The 11,920-nt window shown below is 43.8% G+C and overlaps 1 protein-coding gene across 13 annotated transcripts in view; it reads left to right on the top strand.

Moving 5' to 3' along the window:
- The first annotated feature begins 242 nt into the window (after window positions 1-242).
- The window catches only part of ATXN2 (ataxin 2), a 91,828-nt gene continuing 80,150 nt past the window's right edge, over window positions 243-11,920 (top strand). For 4 of the 13 annotated variants that reach the window (XR_004989999.2, XR_004990000.2, XM_036449286.2 and 1 more), the window contains exon 1: window positions 243-920. Coding sequence is in view for 11 of the 13 variants with exons in the window: in XM_036449286.2 (XP_036305179.1) it covers window positions 700-920 (221 nt within the window). In the remaining 2 variants the exon portion in view is untranslated. The remainder of the gene's footprint in view (window positions 921-11,920) is intronic. The other 9 variants (XM_036449279.2, XM_036449278.2, XM_036449280.2 and 6 more) reach the window with 6 other exon arrangements.

The following is an 11,920-nucleotide window of genomic DNA, read 5'->3' as shown; positions in this document are numbered from 1 at the left end:
GGGCGGATCCGGGCTGGATGGGGCCGCCAGGCCCTCACCCGACCCCCGCGAACGCCGTCCAGCGCGGCGCCCGCTCCTCACGTGTCCCTCCCGGCCCTGGGGCCGCTGTACATTCTGCTTCCGCCCCGACCCTTCCGACTTCCGGTAAAGAGTCCCTCAGCCTGCGTCTCCGCGCCCACCAGGCAGCGCCGCCGATCGCGTCTCCGTCCGCGGCCTCCGATGCGCTCGGCAGCCGCGGGTCCTCGGGGCCCGGCCGCGGGCCTCGAGCCCCGCCGCTCAGCCGCGGCCAGGGGTTCCGGGCGGCACTCGCTGCCGCGGCCCGAGCGGCGGGGCGGCGGCAACGAAGCTGCGGCCCCGTATCCCTCCGCCGCTCCTCCTCCGCCCGGCCCCGGCCCCGGCCCCCCTCCCTCCGGGCTGCGCTCGCCACCCTCCGCCTCAGACTGTTTTGGTAGCAACGGCAACGGCGGCGGCGGCGCGTCCCGGCCCGGCTCCCGGCAGCTCCTCGGCTTCGGCGGGCCCCCCCGCCCCTTCGTCGTGCTCCTGCTCCCCGTCGCGGGCCCGGGCGCCCCCCCGGCCGCGCCAGCCCGCGCCTCCCCGTTCGGCGCCCGCGCGTCCCCGCCGCGCTCCGGCGTCTCCTCGGCGCGCCCGGCTCCCGGCTGTCCCCGCCCGGCGTGCGGGCCGGTGTATGGGCCCCGCACCATGTCGCTGAAGCCCCAGCAGCAGCAGCAGCAGCAGCCGCCGTCCGCGGCCGCCAGCACCCGCAAACCCGGCGGCGGCGGCGGCCTCCTCACGTCGCCCTCCGCCCCGCCGCCCTCGCCCTCGCCCTCGGTCTCGTCCTCGGCCCCGGCTTCCTCCTCCTCCTCCTCCTCGGCAGCGGCGGCGGCGGCGAGCGCCGGCAGCGGGCGGCCCGGCCTGGGCAGGTGGGTGTCGCGCCCCAGCCCCCTCCGCGCCCGGCGAGCCTGGGCCTCGCGTCCCCTCCCCCGCGGCCCCACCGCCGTCCCCGCCCCGTGACCAGCCGCGCTGGGGGGGTAGGGATGGGGGTGGGGGAGGTGGGCCGGGGGCCCGCAGTGGGGTGGGGCTCCCCGCTCCGGCCCGGAGCCCGGGGGGCTGGGTGGGAGGCGCCCCGGGCTCCCTCCGGGAATGTCAGGCCGCGGCCAGCCCCTGCGGCACCCCACCCCCTCCCCAAACGGCCAAGATGGAAGGACGGGGCAGCCTCCCCTCCCCGGGGGAGTGTTGGGGAGCGGTTCGCAGGTCGCGGCGACGGCCAGCCTCGGGCCCCCCTCCCGGGAGCCGCCTCCGGCCCGCACGGAGGGGGGATGCTTGGCCGGCGCCTCCCAGCCCCTCCGATTTAGACAGGAACGTGGAAGGGTCGTGACGTTTGTGTTCGGTCTCTCGAAACTTGCCAGCTCCCCCGGTTGGGATTGACGAAGGGGCAGCCACGGGGCACATCTGGAATCGCTGGGGCCTGCCCGGGGCCCGCAGCCCCCCTCCCGGCCCCTGAGGGATCGCGGGGAGCCGGGGCTGCGGTGGGGGGCGGGCGGGGGCCCCTGCGGCCCCGCGTGCAAATCCGAGGCCCGGACTCCCCCACCTGGGGACGGGGTGAGTGGGGAGGCCCAGCCCCCTCGCGGCCTCCGTCCTTCCCCCCGCAGGGGCCTCTCCGGCGGGTGGTGGCCGGAGCCGCATTGCTGCTCCGAGGCCGCGGGAGGGAAGGCGCCCGGGGATCGCGGCGGCGAGGGCCGGGCCGGGCCGGGGGCCGCGCGGGTGGCCGCGGCGGGCGCGCTGCGCATGCCCCCCCGCCCCAGGGTCTGCAGTCCGGAGGGGAGAGGCATGGCTGCGGCGGCGGACTTGGTGGGGTTCCCGGGATCAGCAATGCGGGTGCTGCCCCGCGGGGCCTCCCCCCTCAGCGCCCAGGAGCCAGGGTTGCCGTGGGACCGGGGGGCTCCGTGTCGGCTCAGGTAACGGGGCTGGCCCGGGAGGGTGTGCGCGCGCGCGGGTAAGGCCAGGGGCGGCGCGTGCACGGGGGGTGGTGGTTGTCAGTTCGTATTTCACGAACCAAGAAAATGCTTAGTGTTCAGACGGGGCAGCAAATGTCAATAGACTCCGTTCCTTTGTGGCCGGTGTCCTTAACTTGGGGAGTGCCGCCAGAGCGCACCAAGGGCACGCAAGTCCATTTCCCCTGGGCCGGCCCCGCCGCTGCCCGCCTCCCTCCCCAGGCCTGGGCGGCGCTGGCAGGGCCGTGAAATGGCCATCCTGAGCTGTACGAGGTGGGGTTTAGGGTGCCCCTCCCTCGTTCATCCCAGCTGGGGGAGTTGGCAATTAAGGTAAAATCATGCATCGAGTTTTTTGGGGTTTTTTTGAAAACAGGTTTTTAGCAATCCGTTTTAGATGAAACTGAACTGATCTTTACGTAGTGCTGCTGCCTTCATTGGGGTGGGGGGAACATTGGTTTTCTGACTTCTACCCTTACTCCCTTTCCCCAGACAGTTTACCTACAAAAGCTATCTAGCATTTAGCTAATAAAATAGTTCAAATGAAGTGCCCATTTCCCCCCACTTTGTCCACTTAGGATTCTGTAACTTAAGCTTCCCTTTCCCCGTGGCATCCATAATGAAAAATGGAAAAAATTTAAATATAATTTTTTAAGAAAAGGAGGCATTGATTTTTTTTTCCTTCTTAGGTATCAGATAGAAATCTGGCAGATATGTTCAACTCGTTCAAATAAGACTTAAAAATGAGCTTTTAACCTGCATAGGCTCTCCTTAAGCTTTAAGTTCTTTTACAATTTATAAATTGTAGCCCTCTTTTTTATAAGAATGTGGAGTTTTGTTTGATGTTTTGGGTTCATATGATGTGAAGTTTTGTGCAGATCTTTAGTTAATGTACTCGTAGAATTCTTTCCATTTGAATCACTGTTAACTGGGTTCTTCATAAACCAATTATTTCTCAAGTGTCCTCACTTGTGTTGGAGTGTTTCGGCTATTAAAATAAGTTTGAGACTGAGGGTGAAGAAAGAAAATGCAGCATGGGGTTTGCCTTGTTTAGAGATAGGAAAATATTTTTGAAAGTCTAGAAATTCACATCAGCTTTAAATAATACAACATTTATAAATATTTGACTGGGGGGGAGGTAAATGATGGATTCGTTTGGCTTTCAAAATTCTGTTTTTGTCATATGTGTTTCAGGAGGTGGTTTTCCCCCCTCTTAGAACAATGTAACCACACTGTTAATACTTGATCATGATTTTACCTTAATTCCAATTCTTATTTTGGCTCATTTTTATGTAATTTTAGCGACTAGTTGATTATTTTGTGTTTAGCTTTTTTTCTTCAACTTTTTTTTTTTTTTTTTTAGATTTCTTAACCATTCTCTAGTTGGGAATTATGTTTTAAAATTATAGATAATGGTGCAGAATATCTTTATACTAATAGCTTTTTTGATAAGTCTAATTATTTCCTTAGAGAAAGTTCCCAGGAGTGGTTTTACTAGGTCAAAGGGCTTGAAGATTTTTATGGCTCTTGCTAGCTGTGCCATATTACTCTTCCGAGGACTTGTGTAAGTTTCCAGTGCCAAGAAGGTGGCTCTTCTATAGAATAGTATCTTTGTAGTTTGTCAGACACAGGGAGGGGTTTCCAAGAGAAAAGGTGTACTTTCGGGTGAAGTGCATACATTATTAAGTGCTTTTGTTAGCACTTTTGAGTGAGTTTGAATTTGGTGTCTCTGAGGATTTTATGAAATAATATATGTGAAGCTGCTTTGAAAACTGGGACTGTTAGTATTAAGGAGAACACATGGTTTATGTATTGTGTTGCTATTTCTACTAAGTAGAGGAATAAAAGTCCTGAGGACTTCTGAAGCTTTTTTGGTGATTTGTTGTTTTGTCAACTTTCCTCATTCACCAAAGTATTTATTAGTATTACTCCATGACCAGTTTATTTTTGGTATCTTTTATGTATAATAGTTTCCTGGCACTATTGGGAATTAGCACTGGTTAACCCATATCTTTTCCTTTTCTCCACTTAAAAAAAAAAAAAATGCTGGGTTTACAACCTATAACCATAGTTTCTATTCTAAATAATATAACAAGAATTTTATTTTATGGTATAAAGGATCAATAAGAACTTTTAGTAATTTTCACTTTTTATTGTTTTTACTGCTTTCTCTGAAGGCCTTGCAATGTAGAACTTATGATGCAGTTTAGTGTAATGGTTCATCATGCTCCCATTTAAATATCAGTGATATGTTCATCTCTTTAAATACTTTTATTTATTTACTTTTATTTTTATTTTTATTTTTTTTAGTAAATCTTTATTCATATTATTACAAATGTTCCTCATTTTTCCCCCCTCCATTGCTCCCCTCCACCAGGTTCCCACCCCCCCCTCTGCCCTTCCCCCCCCCCCCCCCCATTGTCCTCATCCATAGGTGCACAGTTTTTGTTCAGGCTCTTCCCGCACCCCCCCACTCCTCTTTTCCCCGAGAATTGTCAGTTCACTCCCCTTCCATACCTCTGATTCTATTTATATTCGCCAGTTAATATTGTTCATCAGGTTTTTTTTTAATTCCCTTGGCTCTTTACATACTTTTAGAAAAGCTTAAAAACATCTACATTTATTCAACATATTGAAAATATATGTATCAATGAATAAAAGGCAGTAGTTTACATTCAAATGTGAACCAGACTATAAACATAACATTAAATTAGCAAGCTGTATTTATGCTCTCCTCTAGTATGAGACCACCTCATATTAGAGGGGAGCACATTAAGGGAGTAGTAATATGGGAGTATGGGGGCAGAGGGTGGGAAACATTTGAGCAAATTTTGGAGGAGGTAGTCATTTGCTATTAATATAGATTAATTAGTCACATAGCCCCATTTGTAATTTATAAGGTTTAAACTGCATTATCCTTTGTTAATTTCATTTTTTTTATCTGGTTATTGATAATAACCAAAATTGAAGTTGGACAAAAAAAGTTAATTGGCATTTAAGTCATTAGAGGCAAGCTGTGAATGGCTGTTAAAAGAGGTACATTTTGTTTTTCTATCTGGCTTATTTATATTATCTAATCAGTTTAATTTTCATTCCAAGTATCTAGAGAAAATACACTTTTTATGATTGGGCAAAAACCTATATCATATTGCTCATCAAAGAAAAATGTCTACAGTTGCTTTTAAAGATTTTGCATTCTTAAAAGTCAAAACATTAATGGTATCAGTCATGGTGTTCCTTTTTTGGTTAAATTGTAAACTTGTATTTTCTGTGTTTCTCTAATTAGAGAAACGGTTACAATTTTACGAAGGGGATGTTAACTCATATCATAGCTATTTAATAGCCATATGTTTCGACTTAGAGGGGAGGATTTTTTTTTTCCCTCTAAATAGCTACAGCTGTGTTAGAACTTATATTCACCATAGCAAAATGTTTTTATACTTTGAAATGGATTTTAAGTTTTTAGAAAAAAAACCCCTCCCCCCCCCAGAACTTTTAATTTCCTACTTTGGCTAGATAGTAATAGTATTTTGATACTATATAAAATGTTGAGCCTGAACAAAATCCTCTTTTTGTAGCTATTTCAAATGATTGTGACAACTTCAGTGGAGATGTAAATAGAGATTTAAGGGCCTATCTGCTGCTGTATCTTTTAAAGTAAAGTTACTTTTTTCTTTTTTCAAAGGTTAATGTGTCATCTATGACTGTTACCTTGCCACGATTTTTTTTTTTCTTCCATGCCACGATTTTAAGAGATTGATACAGTGGTCTTTTTAGCGAGAGTGTTACTAAAATAAAAATAGAGTGCTTTTTCCTATATCAACTTGAGGTTTGGTTTTCCTTTTTTTTTTTTTTTTTTTGCCTCGGATGTTAGACTTCAAAAAAGGGGTATTTTTATTAGAGAATTTACTCATCAATGAATATGAAGCTTTTGAGAGATTGTAGAATCTGAATCTAGAATTTGTAATATAGATACTCGAACTCTCTACAAGCATTATTTATGATTGGAAATAGGTGGAGCTATATTTTAATGTTCTTGATATTCTTTAAAGTATATTTTTCTATTAAAAAAGAATTTATTCTGCTTTTGAAGATGAGCATCCTATATAGAACAGTATTATTCTCCATAAAGGTGCTTGCCAAACAAATTAGAACTGCAATTTTGTAGGCAGATGTGTTGTAAACTACTTTCCATTTAAAACATTTCGAGAGATTTTAATAGCGAATATATAAAGTTTAGAGCTTTCGGATATGTGTAGAATGTAGTCCCTAATCTTATGCTGCTTATAGTATCATAGAGAAAAGAGATGTACGTGAACCAGTGTCCAGAACAGATATATTCTTGAAATTAATTAATTGATACAGTCTTTGTATAAGTACTATGTCAGTTATATTGAAAGTCTTGTCTATAATTTGAAAATGGTTTTTAAAAAATAAATCTTTTTATAGATTTTTAGAGAGTGAGAGAGAGAGAAACGTCAATGATGAGAGAGAATAATTGATTGGCTACCTCCCACATGACCCCCTCTAGAGATCAAGCCTGCAACCTGGGCATGTGCCCCGACCCGGGAATCGAACCGTGACCTCCTGGTTCATAGGTTGACGCTCAACCACTAAGCCATGCCAGTAGGGCTGAAAAACAGGTGTTTTATTTTATTTTATTATTTTTTTAGAATATATTTTTATTGATTTTGGAGAGGAAGGGAGAGGGAGAGAGATAGAAACATCAATGATGAGAGAGAATCATTGATCGGCTGCCTCCTGCACGTCCCCCACTGGAGACAGAGCCTGCAACCCAGGCATGTGCCCTTGACCGGAACTGAACCCGGGACCCTTCAGTCCACAGGCCCACACTCTACCCACTGAGCCAGACCAGCTAGGGCTGAAAAAACAGTTTTATTTTTATTTTTTATTTTTTAAAAAAATACATTTTATTGATTTTTTACAGAGAGGAAGGGAGAGAGATAGAGAGCTAGAAACGTCCCGGGGATGTGCCTGCAACCAAGGTACATGCCCTTGACCGGAATCGAACCTGGGACCCTTCAGTCCGCAGACTGATGCTCTACCACTGAGCCAAACCGGTTTCGGCTGAAAAAACAGTTTTAAATGCACACTGTAGAAAAGTAAGAATGCAGAGAACCAAAAAACAAAGCCCAAATTCTGATAAAATTAACATGGCCTACAATCTTTCTTTTGAGATATTTGTGAACATGTACATACATACGTTAAACAGAATGGCATCATATGGTATTTACTGTATTGGGTTCAGCATATTTATTGTCTTTTTAAATATTTGTTTCCCCCAAAAAACTAGAATTTGAGCATGAAGGATAACAGAAAGTCTTATTACAACAGAAGCTTGAGAGGCTAGGGGACTTAACTCAATGCAGTATATTTGTAGAATTTATGACATCCTTCCCTTTAAATAAATGCAGAACAAAGACATATAAGATCACAATGTTCATTTTAAAGAATATACAACCACAGATAGTCCTTGTCCTTCAGAATATCCTTTTGTAACCTTGAGTTTGGCTTGCTAAAATAGGAAGTCTAGTTTCTTATCTTTAAAATATACATACATGTGATTTTACACATGTAGTATGAACTTTAATGTTAACTCCTTGGTTTTGTTACTTTTAATGATTTGGTATTGTTACGATTTGGGTTGTTTATGAAATTTTGTCACAACTGTTACAACCTTAGATTTTATTTACTGAAAATTATTTGCAGTTGTATGCATATGAGATTTGGAATTCCCTTTAAATTAAAAAAAAATGTAGATAATCTATACTTTAAACCCTGAAGTTGAGTCAAGTGGCTGTAAAATATCAATTTCATGCCATGATGAATAGCTAACTGCATTTTGGAAACTGGATAAAATGGCATCCTGTAATGGAGTCTTTGTAAATCCCATCAGTTTGTAGTGTGAGGCTTGTCTGTAATGTAATTACAAATGAGTGTGGATTATTTTTATCAAGTATATCAACTTTAGAATGTTGTCCTCTTGTAAATATTACCTTGAGAGGATTTATCTGTGTTAGTATTTGTGATACCAGTTTATGTTCATATTGCTTTTTATAAATCATAGGTTAAAAATACTCTTTGCACAAATTTTTGTAAATAGCCAAGATTAATCTTGATTATAGTTCTAGTTTAAAGAAAGAAAAGATTGGTTTTGAACCAAATTGTGCATTTTTCTTTTGGGGATCAGAAACATTTTTATGGAACTTGTGTAGTTCACTGTTTTCATTCCCGAGACACATGAAAATCGGGTAGAGAAAAGAGTTAAGGTCTTTGCAGATTACAGAAAGGAGAGCTAGCTTTTCAGGGAGTCTCTCAGTTTATTTGCTTTTACTTTACTTACACAGGATTCTGTAAGGTTGCTTTTTTAAAATTTCAGATTGCCAGTTTAGGGGCAAACATATTGACAGCAATTAGAAATAATAATGGTATGATAGAAAGTTAAGATATGGGAGAAGTATAAAAAAGGGGCCCAGCTGAAACCAGTTTGGCTCAGTGGATAGAGCATCAGTCTGGGGACTGAAGGGTCTCAGGTTCGATTCCGGTCAGGGGCATGTACCTTGGTTGCAGGTACATCCGGGGTAGGGGGCGTGCAGGAGGCAGCTTGTCGATGTTTCTCTCTCATTGATGTTTCTAGCTCTCTATCCGTCTCCCTTCCTCTCTATAAAAAAATCAATTTATATATATATATATATTTTTTAAAGGGGCCCAGGAGCTCAAAAAATAGTCCAGAGCAGCTTATTGATGAGGATATGCTCTGAAAAATGCATCCTTAGGCGACCATCTAAATGTGGTCGGGAAACTGCGGCTCGAGAGCCACCTGTGGCTCCTTGGCCCCTTGAGTGTGGTTCTTCCACAAAATACCATGGCCTGGGCGACTGTCTTTTGAAGAAGTGGAGTTAGAAGAAGTTTAAGTTTAAAAAATTTGGCTCTCAAAAGAAATTTCATTCGTACTGTTGATATTTGGCTCTGTTGACTAATGAGTTTGCCAACCATGGTATAGCCTACTATAGTGATTGTATGTGCTATATACTTTTATATGCCTGCCTACGCTGCAGTCTGTTAACACCAGTATCATCACCACAAACACATGAGTAAAAGCATTATTAAGTGATAGGAATTTTTCAGTTCCATTATAATCTCATAGGTCCACTGTCAAATCATATATGTGGTCCATTGTAGTCTGAAATGTTGTATGGTGCATGACTGTACACAATCCTGGTTAACTAAGTTTTTAGCTCTATGCCGTAGTAGAGCCCAAGGCATTACTGTTTTATAGCACAGTGTAGTTACTTGTTAAGCTCTTAATAGAGACAAAAGACAAGGTTAACTTGTTTTTCATATCAAATACATTTTTTAAAACTGCAAGTTATGACTCCTTAGATTGTAAAACCACTGCAGTAGGTCATGACCAACATTTTTAGAAAAATGAAAAAGAATAGAAGATGTTAAAATGCATTGCATTGTTAAGGGCTTAAGAATTGTTTTAAAGAACTTGTGTTTCACTTCATGTATATATACTGTGCTGCAGTGTAGACTAATTTTTCATTGATATAATCAGAGTCACTATGTAGATATACTTAGATGTACTAACAGGATTGAAGAAGGGATTTGCAGTTATGTCTCTGCTAGGGTTGCCAGATTTAGCAAATAAAAATAAAGAATGCCCAGTTAAACTTGAATTTTTCGTAAACAGTGACTAATTTTTTTGGTATAAATATGTCCCAAATTATGTGGAACAAAATTATTCATTATTTATCTGAAATTTAAATTTAATTGGACATCCTTCATTTTATCTAGTCACCCCTTGGTAACTATAAAATTCAGCTCTGTGAGGGTGGAACTTTATTTTGTTCACTACTGTATCCCAATTTCCCCGAACAGGCGTGGCATTAAGAGAGCCACATATTTGAACAATAAATGAATGGACAAGTCACTCACTCAGAGACTCTGTCTGTATCCACCAAAAGGAGAAAAGAATAACTTCCTTAAAAATGAGATACTACATTTTTATTGTTTTCCATTCTTGGCACGTCATAGAACCTCGGTACTTGAGAATCATACAGATTTGGAGTTAGAAGTGGCTCTGGTAATTTTTAGTTCTCATTCTCTTTACAGGTGAGGAAACTAAGGCCACAGAGATTATTTGTCAAACTTCTATAATTGGCTGCATATCTGACTTTAAAATCTTGTTCTCTTTTCCCTAACATTTTATTTAAAAATTTATTGGTTTTAGAGAGAGAAACATCAGTTTATTCTACTTATTTATGCACTCATTGGTTCCTTTTTTTAAAAATATATTTTATTGATTTTACACAGAGAGGAATTGAGAGGAACAGAGAGTTAGAAACGAAACATCGACCAGCTGCCTCCTGCACCCCCCCCACTGGGGACGTGCCCTCAACCAAGGTACATGCCCTTGACCGGAATCGAACCCGGGACCTTTCAGTCCGCAGGCTGACGCTCTATCCACTGAGCCAAACCGGTCCCGGCTCATTGGTTGCTTTTTATTTTTAATGTTTTTGTTGATTTTAGAAAAAGATGGAGGAAGAGAGACATTAATTAGCTGCCTCCTGGACGGTCCCTACTGGGGATGGAGTCCGAAATCTGATGTGCTTTGCCCAGGAATCAGACTGGTATTCAAACCTGAGACCTCTTGGTGCAGAGATGGCTCTCATCCAACTGAGCCACACGGCCAGGGCTAGTAACACACTTCTTGTGTGTACCCTGCCCGGGATTCCAACTTGCAACCTTGGCGTATGGGGACAATGCTCTAACCTAGGGGTGTCGAACTCAATCAGAGAAGGGGCCAAAATCTAAAATCCAGCCTAAATCACGGGCCGAATGGTTTACTGAACAGTCATAAACTGTCATTGTGATGGAAACGCAGCGGAGTGCAGTGATGACAGCGCGGTGCGGGCCACATTGCAAGGCCTGGCGGGACGGATTTGGCTCGCGGGCCTTGTGTTTGACACATGTGCTAACCAAAGGAACTACCCAGCTATTAGGACTTGTAACATTTCACTTGTTTTCAAAATTTGATGTTTATTCAGTAATCTAAGAAAAGATTCATCTATCCAGAAAAAGTCATTTTCTAAAAGTTCCAATTAGCAAATACTCTACTTTGCTGTTTTATTTTTGTTTTTGTTTTTTGTCACATATGTTTGTTACTTCAAGTGGAAGAATGTGTTTGTCTTTTTTAATTTAGGAACTTAAATTCAAAATAAAGTTTTAGAGACGTGTTGTGAATAGAGAAGGCGGGTGGTGTTTTTTTTTTTCCTCCTGTCCTCGGTACCAGAAGGTATTTGCTGACTGTACTTAGTAAGCCTGCTGATTGGTCACTTCTTATCCAGATACTTGTACATACTTCAGAGCCATAGCAATCTCCCCAAACATCTTTCATCGTGTCCTCCTCCTATTGAGAAACTGTGAGTGGCTCTCCTACTAGCTGAGTCAAAATCAGACTATTCAGTCTGATAGTCAAGTCCATCCTCAGACTGCACAGTGTATTTATTCTCTAGCATAAGTCAGACTCTTCCAATCTGGTCATCTTGTCCTCTTAAGCATGTCTTTAAAGGCTTAGCTCAGATTCTCTCTTGCAGAGTGTCTCACATATTTACCCTGGGAAAATGTGATTCCTTCCTCTTACAGCTTTGGCTGTCATTGCACAGTACCTTATGTTTAAATTCTGCTGCTCCTCCACCTACAAACTTTCTCCCTAGGAGGAACTCTGAGATGGGAGCAAAGCTACTCTATACTACAGAACAAAAGTGGGTTAACCTTACAGGCAGGTGGTATTTTTGTTTGTATGTTTATGGTCATTTCAAAGTCAACCATTCCTATCATTTTAAAATTCTGTGTGCTTGAACCTAGTTTGTTGTCAAATCTGTCACTTTCAACAAGTGTAGTAC

This window comes from Pipistrellus kuhlii, unplaced genomic scaffold (genome assembly GCF_014108245.1).
Source record: "Pipistrellus kuhlii isolate mPipKuh1 unplaced genomic scaffold, mPipKuh1.p scaffold_m20_p_20, whole genome shotgun sequence".
NCBI lineage: Eukaryota > Metazoa > Chordata > Mammalia > Chiroptera > Vespertilionidae > Pipistrellus > Pipistrellus kuhlii.
This window is presented reverse-complemented; position numbering and strand designations above follow the sequence as displayed.